This window comes from Ambystoma mexicanum, chromosome 8 (genome assembly GCF_040938575.1).
Source record: "Ambystoma mexicanum isolate Mex_15411 chromosome 8, UKY_AmexF1_1, whole genome shotgun sequence".
Lineage (NCBI taxonomy): Eukaryota > Metazoa > Chordata > Amphibia > Caudata > Ambystomatidae > Ambystoma > Ambystoma mexicanum.
Window position 1 is genome coordinate 132,199,032 of NC_090929.1, and position 24,012 is coordinate 132,223,043.

Consider the following 24,012-nt stretch of genomic DNA (forward strand, 5'->3'; position numbering starts at 1 on the left):
CTATAACATGTGTGTGACCTTTCTCAAGTCTGATGCTTTCCTAGAGGTGACTGGCTGTAGCCAGCGAGTGCCTGTAGATCATGTGTTGAACCCTATAACATGTGTGTGTCCTTTCTCAGGTCTGATTCTTTCCTAGCGGTGGCTGGCTGTAGCCAGCACGTGCCTGTAGGTCATGTGTTGCACCCTATACAATGCATGTGTTCTTTCTCAGGTCTGATGCTTTCCTAGAGGTGACTGGCTGCAGCCAGCGTAGTGCCCATAGGTCATGTGTTGCATCCTATACCATACGTGTGTTCTTTCGCAGGTCTGATGCGTTCCTGGGGTTGGCTGACCGTAGCCATCGTGTGCCTGTAGAGCATGTGTTGCACCCTATAATATGCGTGTCCTTTCTCAGGTCTGATGCTTTCCTAGAGGTGACTGGCTGCAGCCAGCGTGGTGCCCATAGTACCATAGCACCCTATACAATGCATGTGTTCTTTCTCAGGTCTGATGCTTTCCTAGAGGTGACTGGCTGCAGCCAGCATAGTGCCCATAGGTCATGTGTTGCACCCTATACCATACGTGTGGTCTTTCGCAGGTCTGATGCTTTCCTAAAGGTGACTGGTTGAGCCAACATGGTGCCCATAGGTTAAGTGTTGCATCCTATACCATGTGTGTTTCCTTTCTCAGGTATGATGCTTTCTTGGCTGGCTGGAGCCAGTATGGTGCCAGTAGGTCATGTGTTGCTCCCTATAACATCTGTGTGCCCTTTCTCAGGTCTGATGCCTTCTTAGAGATGACTGGCTGTAGCCAGCGTGTTCCTGTAGGTCATGTGTTGCACCCTGTAGCATGTGTGTGTCCTTTCTCAGGTCTGATGCTTTCCTATAGGTGACTCGCTGTAGCCAGTATGTGCCTGTAGATCATGTGTTGCACCCTATAACATGTGTGTGTCCTTTCTCAGGTCTGATGCTTTCCTATAGGTGACTCGCTGTAGCCAGCATGGTCCTGTAGGTCATGTGTTGCACCCTATAGCATGTGTGTGTCCATTCTCAGGTCTGTGCTTGACTAGGGGTTACTTACTGTAGCCAGCGTGTGCCTGTAGGTCATGTGTTGCACCCTATAACATTTGTGTGTCCTTTCTGAGGTCTGATGCTTTCCTAGAGGGGACTGGCTGAACGCAGCGTGGTACCCATGGGTTGCACCCTACAACGTATGTGCGTCTTTTCTCAGGTCTGATGCTTTCCTAGGGTTGGCTGGCCGTAGACAGTGTGTGCCTGTAGGTCATGTGTTGCACCCTATAACATGTGTGTTGCTTTCTTAGAGGTGACGGGCTGTAGCCAGAGTGTGCCTGTAGGTCATGTGTTGCACCCTATAACATGTGTGAGTCCATTTTCAGGTCTGATGCTTGACTAGGGGTGACTGGCTGCAGTCAGCGTATGCCCATAGGTCATGTGTTGCATCCTATACCATATGTGTGTTCTTTCGCAGGTCTGATGCTTTCCTGGGGTTGGCTGGCCGTAGCCAGTGTGTGCCTGTAGATCATGTGTTGCACCCTATAACATGTGTGTCCTTTCTCAGGTCTGATGCTTTTCTAGAGGTGACTGGCTGCAGCCAACATGGTGCCCATAGGTCATTTGTTGCACCCTATACCATGTGTGTCTCCTTTCTCAGGTATGATGCTTTCTTGGCTGGCTGTTGCCAGTGTGGGGCCAGTGGGTCATTTGCCAGTAGGTCATGGGTTGCACTCTATAACATCTGTGTGTCCTTTCTCAGGTCTGATGCTTGCCTAGAGGTGACTGGCTGTAGCCAGCGTGTGCCTGTAGATCATGTGTTGCACCCTATAACATGTGTGTCTCCTTTCTCAGGTCTAATGCTTTCTTGGCTGGCTGGAGCCAGCGTGGTGCCAGTAGGTCATGTGTTGCACCCCATACCATGTGTGTGTCCTTTCTCAGGTTTGATGCTTTCCTAGGGTTGGCTGGCTGTAGCCAGCATTTGCCAGTAGGTCATGGGTTGCACTCTATAACATCTGTGTGTCCTTTCTCAGGTCTGATGCTTTCTTAGAGGTGACTGGCTGTAGCCAGAGTGTGCCTTTAGGTCATGTTTTACACCCTATAACATGTGTGTGTCCTTTCTCAGATCTGATGCCTTCCTAGAGGGGGGCCCCAGCGAGTGCCTGTAGGTCATGTGTTGCACCCTATAACATGTGTGTCCTTTCTCCAGCTCCGATGCTTTCCTAGCGTTAGCTGGCCATAGCCAATGTTTGCCAGTAGGTCATGGGTTGCACCCTACAACATATGTGCGTCCTTTATCAGATCAGATGCTTTCCTAGGGTTGGCTGGTCGTAGACAGCGTTTGCCTGTAGGTCATGTGTTGCACCCTATAACATGTGTGTGACCTTTCTCAAGTCTGATGCTTTCCTAGAGGTGACTGGCTGTAGCCAGCGAGTGCCTGTAGATCATGTGTTGAACCCTATAACATGTGTGTGTCCTTTCTCAGGTCTGATTCTTTCCTAGCGGTGGCTGGCTGTAGCCAGCACGTGCCTGTAGGTCATGTGTTGCACCCTATACAATGCATGTGTTCTTTCTCAGGTCTGATGCTTTCCTAGAGGTGACTGGCTGCAGCCAGCGTAGTGCCCATAGGTCATGTGTTGCATCCTATACCATACGTGTGTTCTTTCGCAGGTCTGATGCGTTCCTGGGGTTGGCTGACCGTAGCCATCGTGTGCCTGTAGAGCATGTGTTGCACCCTATAATATGCGTGTCCTTTCTCAGGTCTGATGCTTTCCTAGAGGTGACTGGCTGCAGCCAGCGTGGTGCCCATAGTACCATAGCACCCTATACAATGCATGTGTTCTTTCTCAGGTCTGATGCTTTCCTAGAGGTGACTGGCTGCAGCCAGCATAGTGCCCATAGGTCATGTGTTGCACCCTATACCATACGTGTGGTCTTTCGCAGGTCTGATGCTTTCCTAAAGGTGACTGGTTGAGCCAACATGGTGCCCATAGGTTAAGTGTTGCATCCTATACCATGTGTGTTTCCTTTCTCAGGTATGATGCTTTCTTGGCTGGCTGGAGCCAGTATGGTGCCAGTAGGTCATGTGTTGCTCCCTATAACATCTGTGTGCCCTTTCTCAGGTCTGATGCCTTCTTAGAGATGACTGGCTGTAGCCAGCGTGTTCCTGTAGGTCATGTGTTGCACCCTGTAGCATGTGTGTGTCCTTTCTCAGGTCTGATGCTTTCCTATAGGTGACTCGCTGTAGCCAGTATGTGCCTGTAGATCATGTGTTGCACCCTATAACATGTGTGTGTCCTTTCTCAGGTCTGATGCTTTCCTATAGGTGACTCGCTGTAGCCAGCATGGTCCTGTAGGTCATGTGTTGCACCCTATAGCATGTGTGTGTCCATTCTCAGGTCTGTGCTTGACTAGGGGTTACTTACTGTAGCCAGCGTGTGCCTGTAGGTCATGTGTTGCACCCTATAACATTTGTGTGTCCTTTCTGAGGTCTGATGCTTTCCTAGAGGGGACTGGCTGAACGCAGCGTGGTACCCATGGGTTGCACCCTACAACGTATGTGCGTCTTTTCTCAGGTCTGATGCTTTCCTAGGGTTGGCTGGCCGTAGACAGTGTGTGCCTGTAGGTCATGTGTTGCACCCTATAACATGTGTGTTGCTTTCTTAGAGGTGACGGGCTGTAGCCAGAGTGTGCCTGTAGGTCATGTGTTGCACCCTATAACATGTGTGAGTCCATTTTCAGGTCTGATGCTTGACTAGGGGTGACTGGCTGCAGTCAGCGTATGCCCATAGGTCATGTGTTGCATCCTATACCATATGTGTGTTCTTTCGCAGGTCTGATGCTTTCCTGGGGTTGGCTGGCCGTAGCCAGTGTGTGCCTGTAGATCATGTGTTGCACCCTATAACATGTGTGTCCTTTCTCAGGTCTGATGCTTTTCTAGAGGTGACTGGCTGCAGCCAACATGGTGCCCATAGGTCATTTGTTGCACCCTATACCATGTGTGTCTCCTTTCTCAGGTATGATGCTTTCTTGGCTGGCTGTTGCCAGTGTGGGGCCAGTGGGTCATTTGCCAGTAGGTCATGGGTTGCACTCTATAACATCTGTGTGTCCTTTCTCAGGTCTGATGCTTGCCTAGAGGTGACTGGCTGTAGCCAGCGTGTGCCTGTAGATCATGTGTTGCACCCTATAACATGTGTGTGTCCTTTCTCAGGTCTTATGCTTTCCTATAGGTGACTCGCTGTAGCCAGTATGTGCCTGTAGGTCATGTGTTGCCCCCTATAACATGTGTGTGCCCTTTCTCAGGTCTGATGCCTTCTTAGAGATGACTGGCTGTAGCCAACGTGTTCCTGTAGGTCATGTGTTGCACCCTATAGCATGTGTGTGTCCATTCTCAGGTCTGATGCTTGACTAGGGGTTACCTGCTGTAGCCAGCATGTGCCTGTAGGTCATGTGTTACACCCTATAACATTTGTGCGTCCTTTCTGAGGTCTGATGCTTTCCTAGAGGTGCCTGGCTGAAGGCAGCGTGGTGCCCATGGGTTGCACCCTACAACGTATGTGCGTCCTTTCTCAGGTCTGATGCTTTCCTAGGGTTGGCTGGCCATAGACAGCGTGTGCCTGTAGATCATGTGTTGCACCCTATAACATGTGTGTCCTTTCTCAGGTCTGATGCTTTCCTAGAGGTGACTGGCTGCAGCCAGTGTGGTGCCCATAGGTCATGTGTTGCACCCTATACAATGCATGTGTTCTTTCTCAGGTCTGATGCTTTCCTAGAGGTGACTGGCTGCAGCCAGCATACTGCCCATAGGTCATGTGTTGCACCATATACCATACGTGTGGTCCTTCGCAGGTCTGATGCTTTCCTAAAGGTGACTGGCTGGAGCCAACATGGTGCCCACAGGTCATGTGTTGCACCCTATACCATGTGTGTCTCCTTTCTCAGGTATGATGATTTCTTGGCCGTCTAGAGCCAGTGCGGTGCCAGTAGGTCATGTGTTGCACCCTATACCATGTGTGTGTCCTTTCTCAGGTTAGATGCTTTCCTAGGGTTGGCTGGCTGTAGCCAGCATTTGCCAGTAGGTCATGGGTTGCACTCTATAACATCTGTGTGTCCTTTCTCAGGTCTGATGCTTGCCTAGAGGTGACTGGCTGTAGCCAGTGTGTGCCTGTAGATCATGTGTTGCACCCTATAACATGTGTGTGTCCTTTCTGAGGTCCGATGCTTTCCTAGCGGTGGCTGGCTGTAGCCAGCACGTGCCTGTAGGTCATGTGTAGCACTCTATACAATGCATGTGTTCTTTCTCAGGTCTGATGCTTTCCTAGAGGTGACTGGCTGCAGTCAGCGTAGTGCCCATAGGTCATGTGTTGCATCCTATACCATACGAGTGTTCTTTTGCAGGTCTGATGCTTTCCTGGGGTTGGCTGGCCGTAGCCAGCGTGTGCCTGTAGATCATGTGTTGCACCCTATAACATGTGTGTCCTTTCTCAGGTCTGATGCTTTCTTAGAGGTGACTGGCTGCAGCCAGCGTGGTGCCCATAGGTCATGTGTTGCACCCTATACAATGCATGTGTTCTTTCTCAGGTCTGAAGCTTTCCTAGAGGTGACTGGATGCAGCCAGCATAGTGCCCATAGTTCATGTGTTGCACCCTATACCATACGTGTGGTCTTTCGCAGGTTTGATGCTTTCCTAAAGGTGACTGGCTGGAGCCAACATGGTGCCCCTAGGTCATTTGTTGCACCCTATACCATGTGTGTCTCCTTTCTCAAGTATGATGCTTTCTTGGCTGGCTGGAGCCAGTGTGGTGCCCATAGGTCATGTGTTGCACCCTATACAATGCATGTGTTCTTTCTCAGGTCTGATGCTTTCCTAGAGGTGACTGGCTGCAGCCAGCGTAGTGCCCAAAGGTCATGTATTGCACCCTATATCATGTGTGTCCCCTTTCTCAGGTATGATGCTTTCTTGGCGGCTGGAGCCAGTGTGGTGCCAGTAGGCCATGTGTTGCACCCTTTACCATGTGTGTGTCCTTTCTCAGGTTTGATGCGTTCCTAGGGCTGGCTGGCTGTAGCCAGCATTTGCCAGTAGGCCATGTGGTGCCCCCTATAACATGGGTGTGTCCTTTCTCAGGTCTGATGCTTTCTTAGAGATGACTGGCTGTAGCCAGCATGTTCCTGTAGGTCATGTGTTGCACCATATAGCATGTGTGTGTCCATTCTCAGGTCTGATGTTTGACTAGGGGTTACTTGCTGTAGCCAGCGTGTGCCTGTAGGTCATGTGTTGCACCCTATAACATTTGTGTGTCCTTTCTGAGGTCTGATGCTTTCCTAGAGTTCACTGGCTGAAGGCAGCGTGGTGCCCATGTGTTGCACCCTACAACGTATGTGCGTCCTTTCTCAGGTCTGATGCTTTCCTAGGGTTGGCTGGCCGTAGACAGTGTGTGCCTGTAGGTCATGTGTTGCACCCTATAACATGTGTGTGTCCTTTCTTAGGTCTGATACTTTCTTAGAGGTGACTGGCTGTAGCCAGAGTGTGCCTGTAGGTCATGTGTTGCACCCTATAACATGTGTGAGTCCATTTTCAGGTCTGATGCTTGACTAGGGGTGACTGGCTGTAGCCAGCGTGTGCCTGTAGGTCATGCGTTGCACCCTATAACATTTGTGTGTCCTTTCTGAGGTCTGATGCTTTCCTAGAGGTGACTGGCTGTAGCCAGTGTGTGCCTGTAGGTCAAGTGCTGCACCCTATAACATGTGTGTGTCCTTTCTCAGGTCTGATGCTTTCCTAGTGGTGGCTGGCTGTAGCCAGCATGTGCCTGTAAGTCATGTGTTTCTCCCTATACAATGCATGTGTTCTTTCTCAGGTCTGATGCTTTCCTAGAGGTGACTGGCTGCAGGCAGCGTAGTGCCCATAGGTCATGTGTTGCATCCTATACCATACGTGTGTTCTTTCGCAGGTCTGATGCTTTCCTAAAGGTGACTGGCTGGAGCCAACATGGTGCCCATAGGTCATGTGTTGCACCCTAGACCATGTGTGTCTCCTTTCTCAGGTATGATGCTTTCCTGGCTGGCTGGAGCCAGTGTGGTGTGTCAGTAAGTCATGTGTTGCACCCTATACCATCTGTGTGTCCTTTCTCAGGTCTGATGCTTGCCTAGAGGTGACTGGCTGTAGCCAGTGTGTGCCTGTAGATCATGTGTTGCACCCTATAACATGTGGGTGTCCTTTCCCAGGTCTGATGCTTTCCTATAGGTGACTCGCTGTAGCCAGTATGTGCCTGTATGTCATGTGTTGCCCCTATAACATCTGTGTGTCCTTTCTCAGGTCTGATGCTTTCTTAGAGATGACTGGCTGTAGCCAGCATGTTCCTGTAGGTCATGTGTTGCACCCTATAGCATGTGTGTGTCCATTCTCAGGTCTGATGCTTGACTAGGGGTTACTTGCTGTAGCCAGAGTGTGCCTGTAGGTCATGTGTTGCACCCTATAACATTTGTGTGTCCTTTCTGAGGTCTGATGCTTTCCTAGAGGTGACTGGCTGAAGGCAGCATGGTGCCCATGGGTTGCACCCTACAACGTATGTGCGTCCTTTCTCAGGTCTGATGCTTTCCTAGGGTTGGCTGGCCGTAGACAGTGTGTGCCTGTAGGTCATGTGTTGCACCCTATAACATATGTGTGTCCTTTCTCCGGTCTGATGCTTTCCTAGAGGTGACTGGCTGTAGCCAGCAAGTGCCTGTAGGTCATATATTGCACCCTATAACATGTGTGTGTCCTTTCTCAGTTCTGATGCTTTCTTAGGGGTGACTGGCTGTAGCCAGCGTGTTCCTGTAGGTCATGCATTGCACCCTATAACATGTCTGTGTCCTTTCTCAGGTTGGATGCTTTCCTATAGCTTACTGGCTGTAGCTAGTATGTGCATGTAGGTCATGTGTTGCCCCCTATAACATGTGTGTGTCCTTTCTCCGGTCTGATGCTTTCCTAGAGGTGACTGGCTGTAGCCAGCAAGTGCCTGTAGGTCATATATTGCACCCTATAACATGTGTGTGTCCTTTCTCAGTTCTGATGCTTTCTTAGAGGTGACTGGCTGTAGGCAGCGTGTTCCTGTAGGTCATGTGTTGCACCCTATAACATGTGTGTGTGTCCATTCTGAGGTCTGATGCTTGCCTAGTGGTGACTTGATGTAGCCAGCGTGTGCCTGTAGGTCATGTGTTGCACCCTATAACATTTGTGTGTGCTTTCTGAGGTCTTATGCTTTCCTAGAGGTGACTTGCTGTAGCCAGAGTGTGCCTGTAGGTCAAGTGCTGCATCCTATAAGATGTGTGTGTCCTTTCTCAGGTTGATGCATTCCTAGCGGTGGCTGGCTGTAGTCAGCACGTGCCTGTAGGTCATGTGTTGCACCCTATACAATGCATGTGTTCTTTTTCAGGTCTGATGCTTTCCTAGAGGTGACTGGCTGCAGTCAGCATAGTGCCCATCGGTCATGCGTTGCATCCTATACCATACGTGTGTTCTTTCGCAGGTCTGATGCTTTCCTGGGGTTGGCTGGCCATAGCCAGCGTGTGCCTGTAGATCATGTGTTGCACCCTATAACATGTGTGTCCTTTGTCAGGTCTGATGCTTTCCTGGAGGTGACTGGCTGCAGCCAACGTAGTGCCCATAGGTCATGTGTTGCACCCTATACCATACGTGTGGTCTTTCGCAGGTCTGTTGCTTTCCTAAAGGTGATTAGCTGGAGCCAGTATGTGCATGTAGGTCATGTCTTGCCCCCTATAACATGTGTGTGTCCTTTCTCAGTTCTGATGCTTTCTTAGAGGTGACTGGCTGTAGCCAGCGTGTTCCTGTAGGTCATGTGTTGCACCCTATAACATGTGTGTGTGTCCATTCTGAGGTCTGATGCTTGCCTAGGGGTGACTTGCTGTAGCCAGCGTGTGCCTGTAGGTCATGTGTTGCACCCTATAACATTTGTGTGTCCTTTCTGAGGTCTTATGCTTTCCTAGAGGTGACTGGCTGTAGCCAGAGTGTGCCTGTAGGTCAAGTGCTGCATCCTATAAGATGTGTGTGTCCTTTCTCAGGTCTGATGCATTCCTAGCGGTGGCTGGCTGTAGTCAGCACGTGCCTGTAGGTCATGTGTTGCACCCTATACAATGCATGTGTTCTTTTTCAGGTCTGATGCTTTCCTAGAGGTGACTGGCTGCAGTCAGCATAGTGCCCATCGGTCATGTGTTGCATCCTATACCATACGTGTGTTCTTTCGCAGGTCTGATGCTTTCCTGGGGTTGGCTGGCCGTAGCCAGCGTGTGCCTGTAGATCATGTGTTGCACCCTATAACATGTGTGTTCTTTCTCAGGTCTGATGCTTTCCTGGAGGTGACTGGCTGCAGCTAGCGTAGTGCCCATAGGTCATGTGTTGCACCCTATACCATACGTGTGGTCTTTCGCAGGTCTGATGCTTTCCTAAAGGTGACTGGCTGGAGCCAACATGGTGCCCATAGGTCATGTGTTGCACCAAATACCATGTGTGTGTCCTTTCTCAGGATTGATGCTTTCCTAGGGTTGGCTGGCTGTAGCCAGCATTTGCCAGTAGGTCATGTGTTGCACCCTATAACATGTATGTGTCCTTTCTCAGATCTGATGCTTTCCTATAGGTGACTGGCTGTAGCCAGTATGTTCCTGTAGGTCATATGTTGCACCCTATAACATGTCTGTGTCCTTTCTCAGGTCTGATGCTTTCCTAGGGTTGGCTGGCCGTAGACAGTGTGTGCCAGTAGGTCATGTGTTGCACCCTACAACATGTGTGTGACCTTTCTCAGGTCTGATGCTTTCCTAGAGGTGACTGGCTGTAGCCAGTGAGTGCCTGTATATCATGTTTTGCACCCTACAACATGTCTGTGTCCTTTCCCAGGTCTGATGCTTTCTTAGAGGTGACTGGCTGTAGCCAGCATGTGCCTGTAGGTCATGTATTGCACCCTATAACATGTGTGTGTCCTTTTCTCAGGTCTGATGCTTTCTTAGAGGTGACTTGCTGTAGCCAGAGTGTGCCTGTAGGTCATGTGTTGCACCCCATAACATTTGTGCATCCATTCTCAGGTCTGATGCTTGACTAGGGGTGACTGCCTGTAACCAGCGTGTGCCTGTAGGTCATGCGTTGCACCCTATAACATTTGTGTGTCCTTTCTGAGGTCTGATGCTTTCCTAGAGGTGACTGGCTGTAGCCAAAGTGTGCCTGTAGGTCCAGTGCTGCACCCTATAAGATGTGTGTGTCCTTTCCCAGGTCTGATGCTTTCCTAGAGCTGACTGGCTGCAGCCAGCGTAGTGCCCATAGGTCATGTGTTGCATCCTATACCATACGTGTGTTCTTTCGCAGGTCTGATGCTTTCCTGGGATTGGCTGGCCGTAGCCAGCATGTGCCTGTAGATCATGTGTTGCACCCTATAACATGCGTGTCCTTTCTCAGGTCTGATGCTTTCCTAGAGGTGACTGGCTGCAGCCAGCGTTGTGCCCATAGGTCATGTGTTGCACCCTATACAATGCATGTGTTCTTTCTCAGGTCTGACGCTTTCCTAGAGGTGACTGGCTGCAGCCAGCATAGTGCCCGTAGGATATGTGTTGCACCCTATACCATGTGTGTCTACTTTTTCAGGTATGATGCTTTCTTGGCTGGCTGGAGCCAGTGTGGTGCCAGTAGGTCATGTGTTGCACCCTATACCATGTGTGTGTCCTTTCTCAGGTCTGATGCTTTCCTAGGGTTGGCTGGCTGTAGCCAGCATTTGCCAGTAGGTCATGGGTTGCACTCTATAACATCTGTGTGTCCTTTCTCAGGTCTGATGCTTGCCTAGAGGTGACTGGCTGTATCCAGCGTGGGCCTGTAGATCATGTGTTGCACCCTATAACATGTGTGTGTCCTTTCTCAGCTCTGATGCTTTCCTAGAGGTGACTGGCTGCAGGCAGCGTGGTGCCCATGGGTTGCACCCTACAACATATGTGCGTCCTTTCTCAGGTCTGATGCTTTCCTAGGGTTGGCTAGCCGTAGACAGTGTGTGCCTGTAGATCATGTATTGCCCCCTGTAATATGTCTGTGTCCTTTCTCAGGTCTGATGCTTTCCTATAGGCGACTGGCTGTAACCACTATGTGCCTGTAGGTCATGTTTTGCCCCCTAAACATGTGTGTGTCCTTTCTCAGTTCTGATGCTTTCTTAGAGGTGACTGGCTGTAGCCAGCGTGTTCCTGTAGGCCATGTGTTGCACCCTATAACATTTGTGTATCCGTTCTGAGGTCTGATGCTTTCCTAGAGGTGACTGGCTGTAGCCAGAGCGTGCCTTTAGGTCAAGTGCTGCACCCTATAACATGTGTGTGTCCTTTCTCAGGTCTGATGCTTGCCTAGGGCTGGCTGGCCGTAGCCAGCGCGTGCCTGTAGGTCATGTGTTGCACCCTATAACATGTGTGTGTCCTTTCTCAGAACTGATGCTTTCCTAGACATGACTGGCTGCAGCCAGCCTGGTGCCCATAGGTCATCTGTTGCACCCTATGCAATGATGTGTTCTTACTCAGGTCTGATGCTTTCCTAGAGGTGACTGGCTGCAGCCAGAGTAGTGCCCATAGGTCATGTGTTTCACCCTATACCATACGTGTGTTCTTTCGCAGGTCTGATGCTTTCCTACAGGTGACTGGCTGGACCCAGCATGGTGCCCATAGGTTATATGTTGCACCCTATACCATGTGTGTGTCCTTTCTCAGGTCTGATGCTTTCCTAGGGTTGGCTGGCCGTAGACAGTGTGTCCTGTAGGTCATGTGTTGCACCCTATAACATGTGTGTGTCCTTTTCTCAGGTCTGATGCTTTCTTAGAGGTGACTGGCTGTAGCCAGAGTGTGCCTGTAGGTCATGTGTTGCACCCCATAACATTTGTGCATCCATTCTCAGGTCTGATGCTTGACTAGGGGTGACTGGCTGTAACCAGCGTGTGCCTGTAGGTCATGTGTTGCACTCTATAACATTTGTGTGTCCTTTCTGAGGTCTGATGCTTTCCTAGAGGTGACTGGCTGTAGCAAAAATGTGCCTGTAGGTCCAGTGCTGCACCCTATAAGATGTGTGTGTCCTTTCTCAGGTCTGATGCTTTCCTAGAGCTGACTGGCTGCAGCCAGCGTAGTGCCCATAGGTCATGTGTTGCATCCTATACCATACGTGTGTTCTTTCGCAGGTCTGATGCTTTCCTGGGATTGGCTGGCCATAGCCAGCATGTGCCTGTAGATCATGTGTTGCACCCTATAATATGCGTGTCCTTTCTCAGGTCTGATGCTTTCCTAGAGGTGACTGGCTGCAGCCAACGTTGTGCCCATAGGTCATGTGTTGCACCCTATACAATGCATGTGTTCTTTTTCAGGTCTGATGCTTTCCTAGAGGTGACTGGCTGCAGCCAGCATAGTGCCCATAGGTCATGTGTTGCACCCTATACCATACGTGTGGTCTTTCGCAGGTCTGATGCTTTCCTAAAGGTGACTGGCTGGAGCCAACATGTTGCCCATAGGTCATGTGTTGCACCCTATACCATGTGTGTCTCCTTTCTCAGGTATGATGCTTTCTTGGCTGGCTGGAGCCAGTGTGGTGCCAGTAGGTCATGTGTTGCACCCTATACCATGTGTGTGTCCTTTCTCAGGTCTGATGCTTTCCTAGGGTTGGCTGGGTGTAGCCAGCATTTGCCAGTAGGTCATGGGTTGCACTCTATAACATCTGTGTGTCCTTTCCCAGGTCTGATGCTTGCCTAGAGGTGACTGGCTGTAGCCAGCATGGGCCTGTTTATCATGTGTTGCACCCTATAACATGTGTGTGTCCTTTCTCAGGTCTGATGCTTTCCTAGGGTTGGCTAGCCATAGACATGTGTGTGCCTGTAGGTCATGTATTGCCCCCTATAATATGTCTGTGTCCTTTCTCAGGTCTGATGCTTTCCTATAGGTGACTGGCTGTAACCAGTATATGCCTGTAGGTCACCTATAACATATGTGTGTCCTATCTCAGTTCTGATGCTTTCTTAGAGGTGACTGGCTGTAGCCATCGTGTTCCTGTAGGTCATGTGTTGCACTCTATAACATTTGCGTATCCTTTTTGAGGTCTGATGCTTTCCTAGAGGTGACTGGCTGTAGCCAGAGTGTGCCTGTAGGTCAAGTGCTGCACCCTATGACATGTGTGTGTCCTTTCTCAGGTCTGATGCTTGCCTAGGGGTGGCTGGCCATAGCCAGCGCGTGCCTGTAGGTCATGTGTTGCACCCTACAACATGTGTGTGTCCTTTCTCAGATCTGATGCTTTCCTAGACATGACTGGCTGCAGCCAGCCTGGTGCCCATATGTCATGTGTTGCACCCTATGCAATGCATGTGTTCTTACTCAAGTCTGATGCTTTCCTAGAGGTGACTGGCTGCAGCCAGAGTAGTGCCCATAGGTCATGTGTTTCACCCTATACCATACGTGTGTTCTTTCGCAGGTCTGATGCTTTCCTACAGGTGACTGGCTGGACCCAGCATGGTGCCCATAGGTTATATGTTGCACCCTATACCATGTGTGTGTCCTTTCTCAGGTCTGATGCTTTCCTAGGGTTGGCTGGCCGTAGATAGTGTGTGCCTGTAGGTCATGTGTTGCACCCTATAACATGTCTGTGTCCTTTCTCAGGTCTGATGCTTTACTATAGGTGACTGGCCCTAGCCAGCGTGTGACTGTAGGTCATGTGTTGCACCCTATAACATGTGTGTGTCCTTGCTCAGCTTCGATGTTTTCCTAGAGGTTACTGGCTGCAGCCAGCGTGGTGCCCATAGGTCATGTGTTGCGCCCTATACCATGTGTGTGTCCTTTATCAGGTCTGATGCTTTCCTAGTGGTGGCTGACCATAACCAGCTTGTGCCAGTAGATCATGTTTTGCACCCTTTACCACGTGTGTGTCTTTTCTCAGGTCTGATGCTTGCCATGGGTTGGCTGGCTGTAGCCGGCGTGTGCCAGTAGGCCATGTGTTGCACCCTATAACATGTGTGTGTCCTTTATCAGGTATGATGCTTGCCATGGGTTGGCTGGCTGAAGCCAGCGTGTGCCAGTTGGTCATGTGTTGCACCCTATAACATCTGTGTGCCCTTTCTCAGGTCTGATGCTTTCTTGGCTGGCTGTAGCCAGCGTGTTCAAGTAGGTCATGTGTTGTACCCTATACCATGTGTGTGCCCTTTCTCAGGTCTGATGCTTGCCTAGGGGTGGCTGGCAGGAGCCAGCAGGGTGCCCTTGGGCCCTGTGCTGCTACTTCTGACATGTGCTTGCCCTCTCCCCAGGTCTCTTTCTGCCCTGGCGCTGGCTGGCTGTGGCAGGGATAGTGCCAGTCCTCATCATGCTCGTCATACTCTGCTTCATGCCCTATTCCCCTCGGTTCCTGATTTCCAAGGGCAAGGATGAAGAAGCCCTGCGGGCACTGGCTTGGCTCCGAGGGAAGGACACACAATACGTTGAGGAATTTGACCGGATTGTGGACAGCCTGACTCAGGTTTGTGAATCTCCTTTTGGCAAGACTGAAACTGGGATGCGGGGTTCATTCTGGATATGCTGGTTCGGGATTGTGGGTCTTACCCAGGTTATCATGGCTCAGTTATGTCGGGTTTATGGTGGTTCGCCAACCCCAGGCATGTTAGACTTGTGCTTGTGTAGCCCGGCTCTAGTGTGGTGGCTTGTGATCGTGCGCATTGCTGATGAATCTGTGCTGATGAATTCGTCTAAGGAACGTGTGGCTTGTGCAGGCCAGCATAGCTGAGGTACATTGATTAGCCTGGCTATGCTGATTTGCCTGGCTCGATGGATGTGTGGCTTATGCGGGTCGGCATAGCTGCGGTATGCTGATTAGCCTGGCTCAGGACGGTGGGTCTTATCCAGGTTATCATGGCTCAGTTATTTCGGGCTTATGGTCATTCGCCAACCTCAGGCATGTTAGACCTGTGCTTGTTTAGCCCGGCTCTAGTGTGGTAGCTTGTGATCGTGTGCTAGGCTGAGGAATCTATGCTGATGAATCCATCTAAGAAACGTGTGGCTTATGCCGGTCAGCATATAGCTGCGGTATGCTGATTAGGCTGGCTCGGGAGTGTGTGGCTTATGCAGGTTGGCATAGCTGCGGTATGCTGATTAGCCTGGCTCGGGAGCGGTGGCTTATGCTGACCGGCATCGCTGCGGTATGCTGATTAGCCTGGCTCTGGAGTGTGTGGCTTATGCTGGCCGGCATAGCTGTGGTATGCTGATTAACCTGGCTCTGGGGTGTGTGGCTTATGCTGGTCGGCATAGCTACGGTAGGCTGATTAGCCTGGCTCGGGAGTCTGTGGCTTATGCAGGTCGGCATAGCTGCGGTATGCTGATTAGCCTGGCTCAGGGGTGTGTGGTTTATGTTGGCCGGCATAGCTGCAGTAGGCTGATTAGCCTGGCTCAGGGGTGTGTGGCTTATGCTGGTCGGCATAGCTGCGGTAGGCTGATTAGCCTGGCTCAGGAGTGTGTGGCTTATGCAGGTCGGCATAGCTGCGGTATGCAGATTAGCCTGGCTCGGGATTGTGTGGCTTATGCTGGCCGGCATCGCTGCGGTATGCTGATTAGCCTGGCTCTGGAGTGTGTGGCTTATGCAGCTTGGCATAGCTGCAGTATTTTGATTAGCCTGGCTCAGGGGTGTGTAGCTTATGCTGGCCGGCATAGCTGAGGAATGCTGATTAGCCTGGCTCGGGAGTGGGTAGCTTATGCAGGCCGGCATAGCTGTGGTATGCTAATTAGCCTGGCTCGGGAGTGTGTGGTTTATGCATGTCGGCATAGCTGCAGTATGCTGATTACCCTGGCTCGGGGGTGCATGGCTTATGCTGGGCGGGATAGCTGCGGTATGCTGATTAGCCTGGCTCGGGGGTGCATGGCTTATGCTGGCTGGCATAGCTGCGGTATACTGATTAGCCTGGCTCGGGGGTGCGTGGCTTATGCTGAACGGCATAGCTGCGGTAATCTGTCGGCATAGCTGCAGTATTCTGATTAGCCTGGCTCGGGGGTGTGTGGCTTATGCTGGCCGGCATAGCTGTGGTATGCTGATTAGCCTGGCTCAGGGGCGTGTGGCTTATTCTGGCCAGCATAGCTGCGGTAGGCTGATTAGTCTTGCTCAGGGGTGTGTGGCTTATGCTGGCCAGCATAGCTGCGGTAAACTGATTAGCCTGGCTCAGCGGTGTGTGGCTTATGCTGGCCTGCATAGCTGCGGTAAGATGATTAGCCTGGCTCAGGGGTGTGTGGCTTATGCAGGTCAGCATAGCTGCGGTAGGCTGATTAGCCTGGCTCGGGAGTACGTGGCTTATGCAGGTCGGCATAGCTGCGGTATGCTGATTAGCATGTCTCGGGAGTGCGTGGCTTATGCAGGTCGGCATAGCTGCAGTATGCTGATTAGCCTGGCTCAGGAGTGCGTGGCTTATGCAGGTCGGCATAGCTGCGGTATGCTGATTAGCCTGGCTCGGGGGTGCGTGGCTTATTCTGGCCGTCATAGCTGCAGTAAGCTGATTAGCCTGGCTCGGGGGTGTGGCTTAAACTGGTCGGCATAGCTGCGGTAGGCTGATTAGCCTGGCTCGGGAGTGCGTGGCTTATGCAGGTCGGCATAGCTGCGGTATGCTGATTAGCCTGGCTCTGGAGTGTGTGGCTTATGCAGCTTGGCATAGCTGCAGTATTTTGATTAGCCTGGCTCAGGGGTGTGTAGCTTATGCTGGCCGGCATAGCTGAGGAATGCTGATTAGCCTGGCTCGGGAGTGGGTAGCTTATGCAGGCCGGCATATCTGTGGTATGCTAATTAGCCTGGCTCGGGAGTGTGTGGTTTATGCATGTCGGCATAGCTGCAGTATGCTGATTACCCTGGCTCGGGGGTGCATGGCTTATGCTGGCCGGGATAGCTGCGGTATGCTGATTAGCCTGGCTCGGGGGTGCATGGCTTATGCTGGCTGGCATAGCTGCGGTATACTGATTAGCCTGGCTCGGGGGTGCGTGGCTTATGCTGAACGGCATAGCTGCGGTAATCTGTCGGCATAGCTGCAGTATTCTGATTAGCCTGGCTCGGGGGTGTATGGCTTATGCTGGCCGGCATAGCTGTGGTATGCTGATTAGCCTGGCTCAGGGGCGTGTGGCTTATTCTGGCCAGCATAGCTGCGGTAGGCTGATTAGTCTTGCTCAGGGGTGTGTGGCTTATGCTGGCCAGCATAGCTGCGGTAAACTGATTAGCCTGGCTCAGCGGTGTGTGGCTTATGCTGGCCTGCATAGCTGCGGTAAGATGATTAGCCTGGCTCAGGGGTGTGTGGCTTATGCAGGTCAGCATAGCTGCGGTAGGCTGATTAGCCTGGCTCGGGAGTACGTGGCTTATGCAGGTCGGCATAGCTGCGGTATGCTGATTAGCATATCTCGGGAGTGCGTGGCTTATGCAGGTCGGCATAGCTGCAGTATGCTGATTAGCCTGGCTCAGGAGTGCGTGGCTTATGCAGGTCGGCATAGCAGCGGTATGCTGATTAGCCTGGCTCGGGGGTGCGTGGCTTATTCTGGCCGTCATAGCTGCGGTAAGCTGATTAGCCTGGCTCGGGGGTGCGTGGCTTATTCTGGCCGTCATAGCTGCGGTAAGCTGATTAGCCTGGCTCAGGAGTGTGTGGCTTATGCTGGCCAGCATAGCTGCGGTAAAATGATTATCCTGGCTCAGGGGGGTGTGGCTTAAGCTGGTCGGCATAGCTGCGGTAGGCTGATTAGCTCAGCCTGGCTCGGCAGTGCGTGGCTTATGCAGGTCGGCATAGCTGCGGTATGCTGATTAGCCTGGCTCGGGTGTGCGTGGTTTATGCAGGTCTGCATAGATGCGGTATGCTGATTAGCCTGGCTCGGGAGTGCGTGGCTTATGCAGGTCGGCATATCTGTGGTATGCTGATTAGCCTGGCTCGGGAGTGCGTGGCTTAGGCAGGTCGGCATAGCTGCGGTATGCTGATTAGCATGTCTCGGGAGTGCGTGGCTTATGCAGGTCGGCATAGCTGCGGTATGCTGATTAGCCTGGCTCGGGAGTGCATGGCTTATGCAGGTCGGCATAGCTGCGGTATGCTGATTAGCCTGGCTCGGGAGTGCATGGCTTATGCAGGTCGGCATAGCTGCGGTATGCTGATTAGCCTGGCTCGGGAGTGCATGGCTTATGCAGGTCGGCATAGCTGCGGTATGCTGATTAGCCTGGCTCGGGAGTGCATGGCTTATGCAGGTCGGCATAGCTGCGGTATGCTGATTAGCCTGGCTCGGGAGTGCATGGCTTATGCAGGTCGGCATAGCTGCGGTATGCTGATTAGCCTGGCTCGGGAGTGTGTGGCTTATGCTGGCTAGCATGGTTCAGGTACCTTCAGCATATCACCAGTCTTTCCGCTTCTCTCCCACTTTTGCATGCTCGATTATGTGCCTCTTTTAGCCTCTTTGACACCGTTCCGGAAGGGACTCCCTGACAGGGGAGTTGCTAGGTCTGGAAAAGACCCGGGGCTAAGCTGATGTCGGAACTGTCGGGACTGGGGGCTAGCTAGTCTTTTGGCTGTAGCTCCTGAGATTCTATCCGGGGCTACAACCAAAAGATCAGGGGCTATAGCCCCCTTACCCCCCCCTAGCAACGCCCCACGCACAGCGCATCAATGCCATACTATGTCCAGAGGTGCTATACAAATGCAAGATAACGCAATACATGCTGTTTAGCATGGGTAAGATGCGTATGACATGTGTTGGTTATCGAGCATGCCTAAAGCATGTGTGGCCTCTGCTGTTTATACAGGCTAAGATATGTGTTTTTATGCTGATTAACTTTGTTCGGGCCCATGAAGCGTATACTAGCCATACCACCCAGCTTTTGGTGTTTTTGCGTTCACACGACAACAAAACATCGCAAAATGCCTCATCTTTAAATGTGCCTTAAAATTTCATAAATGCACTAAAAAGCGGCAAGTTCTAGTATTTTACCCATCTGCCACTTAAAACTAGTCTGGCCGACAAATCCATGTCAATTTCTGATCTGATAACCAGTGCCCACAGCGCCAGCGGCCCTCTGCCCCACACATCACTTATAGGAAGGAACACACTTTGTGGCTTTTTGCAATCCAGAGACAAAATAAGGACATTTGAATTCTGTACTTCTAGTACCTGTAAGAATATATTCGGCAAAATGTATATATTTGTGCTGTATTATTGCTGGCTGGCCTGTATCCAATTCAGGAAAGAACCAAGCCTATTAAACATTCAGCGCTTTGAAACACATTGGGCCTCATAACGAGTAGTGCGGAATTGGTTTAACGGCGCCGGTAATGGTGCCGGCGCCGTTAAACCCACTCCGCACTATTACGAGGTTCCCATTGCGGGACCCGGATCGGACGCCAGGTAAAACCAGGCGTGCTTTCCGGGTCCCGCGAGGGGGAAGAAGGAGGTAACAACGGGCCAGTTTTAATTTGCCCGTTGTTACCTCCATCCCCACTCCATCCCCATTCCCATTGAGCCCTAAGGGGGCTCAATGGGAATGGGGAATGGTACCTGCAAGGAGGAATGACCGGGTCCTCCAATGTTGGAATGACCCGGTTATTCCTCATTGCAGGTACCCGGTAAATTGGCCCGGTTTTGTGGCCCATGGCTACCGCCAAACTCGTAATGAGGCCCTTTGTATAAAAAAAATATCATATCATATCAAATCATTGAGGCTGAGAGGGCTTTTCCATCACAGACTGTTGCAAATATGTGAGCATATGCTCCAAAGGAGGACTGGAAGATGCATCCTGTCAGGCTGAGTCAGGTATTGGTGTGGGGGGGGGAAGGGGCAGGGTTAACAAGCAGCCAGATTCAGATATGAAGGGGGGGAGCGGGAAAGCACACACTGTTCAGTATGCGGAAAGCGGCTGAGTTCAACATCCTGACTTAGATAGGATGAGGGTTTAAAAAGCTAATTATACAGATAAAGGTTTGCTGAAATGGATACACTTGAATGGAGAGTGTGAGGCAATATCCTCATTCTGGTGAGAAGAAGGGTCTATGAGCCTCAGCACCCACATTTAAGCATGAAGAGGTAAGTGGGACTGAACCCAGACAGCCAGACAACAATATCGGGGAGGGCTACAAACATGCATCCAGACGTGGCCCTCATTGTAAATTTTGTAGTGTGGGAAAAGTTCCGGGAAAATTGCTGGTAATCCCGTGACCGCTACTTTTCCTGCAGCGAAAAACTACAAGTGTGCTGGTGGGGGGTTACCTGATTTACCTCCAGCCAAGACCTGTGACTCCATGGAATGGGGATGACCGCCACTGCTGGCACCTATAATATCCCAGAATTACCAGGATATCAGGCACCGATAGGTTCGTTTCCTGGTATTCCGCCGGAATTACGGGGATACCAGGAAAGTTATAATGAGAGCCGTGGTCTTGAGTGAAAGGACTAACTCAAACAACTACACTCAAGTATGCGGGGGGGGCTAACCTCAAACAGCCAGACACAGGTATAATGGAGGGGGGACCCTAGCCACCCCACACAAAAAGCTCTGATGAGAAAGAGAGTATTCATTTAATGAGCCAGAGTTTGGTTTGGGGGTAGGGGGGCAAAGCTGAACCATCCAGACTCGGTCTGAAAAATGGGTTCAATTCAAACGGGCTGACTCACTGTAATAGGCGCATAAGGTCTGACCCCTGCACTGTGCACCCTGTGCTGTAGTGGGTGGAGGGCTGACCTCAGCCCTCAACCCTTAAGCTGGCAAGGTAGGAATGCCTACCTAATGTGCCATACTGCAATGTAATGTGCCATACTTGTAAAGTGCAGTATATGTGCCATACTTGTAAAGTGCCGACTGTGGCCCGAAGGCATCTAGGCGCTAAGAAAAGGGACCTCCCTGGTGAGCCACGTCATACAAAAAAAGAGTTAAAAGAGATGAGTTTTCAGCGCCTTTCGGAATCGAAGGTAGTCTCCAATCTCACGAATAGGGGCCATTAGCACATTCCATAAGGTAGGGGCAAGGTCTGAAAAGGAACAGCGCCCTATCAAAGCTCTCTGATAGCGTGGAATGTTTAGTAGCTCTTGTGAAGATGAACAGAGACACCTAGGAGGCTGATATCGCTCCAGTTTAGTCTTCAGATAAGCTGCCCCAGTGTTATGAAGAGTCCAGTGAGAGATGCAGGTGTTCACTTGTCTGAAACCTAGCTATGCAAGGTGGCTCTGGCTGCAAGGCATGCGTACATGCATCCTGGTTTCCTTCTGCAAACAGGTCTGCTATACGAATAGTGAGGCCTCTGTGCAGACCATGCTGGGTGCTGAATGCAACACGCCTTTGCTGGTTGCCTCCTGCAGCCAGCAGCTTCTGCAATTTGCACATTTGCATTTCTTCTCTATACACCCTGCGCCTTTGCACCGGATGGAGCCAGATCTTAGAATCTGCAGGCTATAGAATGCACGTGCCCGACAGCTTTGGAATGCAGTGTTCCCTGCAACAAGGTGGTTGGAGGGCCTGGACCAGCCTGGTACTGGTACAACTGCAGCTCTTACCCTGGTGGGACAACCTCTAACTGCAAGGGTGAGGGGGACCCTTTGGCAACGTCTCTACATCCCAATGCACACAGTTGATCTTTACGGATCCCTCCCTTTTTTAGATCTTTGGGGTATGTGAGGTCTGAGCGTTGCTCCCCGAGTCAATTAGAGCTTGAGCCCAGATGTCATCGACTCGGACTGTCTCTTGAGTTTGGAAGGGCTGGATTTGACAGTAGCAAATCTATGCATCTTCCAGAACTTCTTCCCTTTCTTTTCTTCCTCTTGTTCATTCCTCTGTCCCTCTGTCCCTACCCATCATATCTCCATAGGTTTCTCCATGAGGTTTTTTAGACAGGTATGGGTGAAATGACTATTTTCCCCACAGGAACAATTGGTAGGTGGGGTGGAGAACAGAGGTTTCTCTGCGCCATGTCTTCCCCTGGAGATAATTTTGTTTTTAACCCTGTTGGATATAAGGGTCTTCGAATGGTCTCTTTTTTCGGGTGATTTCTTTTAGAGAGGGTACTTCAGGTTTTCTAGAGGATTCAACCAAAGAGGCTCGATTAAATGGTTTAAATTCCCTTATATAGTCTACTGACTTCCCTGAGCTTCTAAACTATGTAAAGGTCTCAAGTGGGCCTGGGTAATTTTAATGGCCATATCTAGGGATGGTTAGGGTTGTTGGAGCACAGCTCTCTGGAGCGAGGGAGGGAGAGCAATAATACATTCCTCCAGTGCAAGACCTTCAAATATCTCTGGCTTGGTCTTCCTCCCTAACCATTGGCTAAGAGTATTCTGTAATCGGCCGGCCAACTCTATCCCTCCTTCATTGTGAAGCAAAAGCAGATTTTGCAATTTCAACCTAAAGAAGCTTTCAGTTGGTCAGACCCATTCTAAGATGGCTGTTTTTATCTCTTGAAAGGGGTTCTTTCACTGGGGATTTAAATGTTGGTAGCATAATTGGAGTTCTCTCTTCAGTAGCAGTCCCAGATAATAGACTTTAAGGCCCACATCCCACTGAAACTGGGCGGGTAGCCTTTCAACGTTGGCAAAGAAAGCAGCAAAGCCTTCTCCCTCAGGTTATGGTTGAGGACCCAATGGCTTTGACCTATCCCTATCCGGTCGAGGCTGTCCTGGTGATGTTGTTCGGCCCCGTCTTGATTGTCAATAACCCTCTCCAGGAGCGTCTCAAGGGACATCATTTTATCTCAGCCATCCTAAATGTTTGCAAAATATTTTTCAGGGGGAGGGGACTTGAGTTCCTCTTCCTCCTTTGAATCGATGGGGAGTGTGGCGGAGAGGAGTGTAGGCCCTTGTCTTTCTAACAAAGGCCTTTTGTGGGTTGCCCCTAAAGATGGTTCTACTCCCAAAAGTCATTCATATTGGTGGAAGCTGGTCGATGGGATTAACCATATGATCTGGGCGAGAGTATGACTTTATATTGGGTCACTCCGATCCCACTCTGACACCATATGTGGTGACCCAGAAAGAGGAGGCAGACTCATGGATGTCATATTCAGGCTGTTTTATTTAACTAAGAGAAAAATGAATTCCTAACTGTCCCTACTTATAAGAGGGATCTCCCTACCTATGAACTAAAATTAAGGGTGCTCGTCTACTGACAAAATAAGAAAATCTAGTCCTCAATCCAAAACCTATCTAATTTCTGTCCCTGCCACTTTAACAAAACAACAGAAAAATAGGACAGAAGCATGACCTCTCAGTTCAGGTTTTATCCAGTCAAAGTTGTTGGAATCACTCCCAGGGCAGTGTTCACAGTTCACCAAAGAAACTTTATTGACCGTTCATCAAAGCAAACTCCTAGGTCTTTCTTTAGGCTCCTCATAAAAAGTTGTAAGTCTCTGTATAAACAAAATGTCTTTTGTCCTTAAAGGGAGAGTGGATTCCCTTCCTCATTGTCCATCAATTTGGGCCTTTTCTTTTCTCCCCTTTGTTGGAGTCATCACCAGACTCAATGAACCCACCATGTTCTCTTCTCTTTATCAGTTGTAGAAGATTCTTTGTTTCCCCAGTGCTCTGCAGAACCCCCTGGGTTTTTTGCTGTGTTAGTTTTCCTGGTGCGAGTGTTGGCCCGCCCTTGCCAATCTCCATAACTCAGGTTTCTCTGGCTCCCATAACCCTCCTCATTAGGCTTCTTCTTCATGTTGAGCCCCACTCACCTCCCTCCATCCTGGGCAACCCTGGTTATAAAGATGTTGGATGTGCTCCAGCGGGATGGCGTTGCCGCATGGTCGTTACAACTCATTCATGTGTTCTCTGCTATAGAAGCGTTTGCTTTTTGGATTCTGCCCATCTCGGCAGCTTCGTCGGGCCACGTACTCCGAACGTAGGATGCATTCCTCTGCTCAGTTCCTCTCTCCACTGTCTCTGCTATAGAAGCGCCTGCTTCTAAGATTCTGACTGTCTCAGCAACTTTATCGGCCCTTGGACTCTGAAAGGAGGATTTGTTCCTCGGCTCTGTTCCCATCTTTGCTATCTCGGCTATAGAAGCGTTCACTTCTCGGATTC

The 24,012-nt window shown here is 50.7% G+C and overlaps 1 protein-coding gene across 1 annotated transcript in view; it reads left to right on the forward strand.

Moving 5' to 3' along the window:
- Positions 1-24,012, forward strand: part of SLC2A6 (solute carrier family 2 member 6) — a 242,988-nt gene that overhangs the window by 141,940 nt on the left and 77,036 nt on the right. Inside the window, exon 5 of the mRNA XM_069609468.1 lies at positions 14,273-14,481. Coding sequence (XP_069465569.1) covers positions 14,273-14,481 — 209 coding nt within the window. The remainder of the gene's footprint in view (positions 1-14,272; positions 14,482-24,012) is intronic.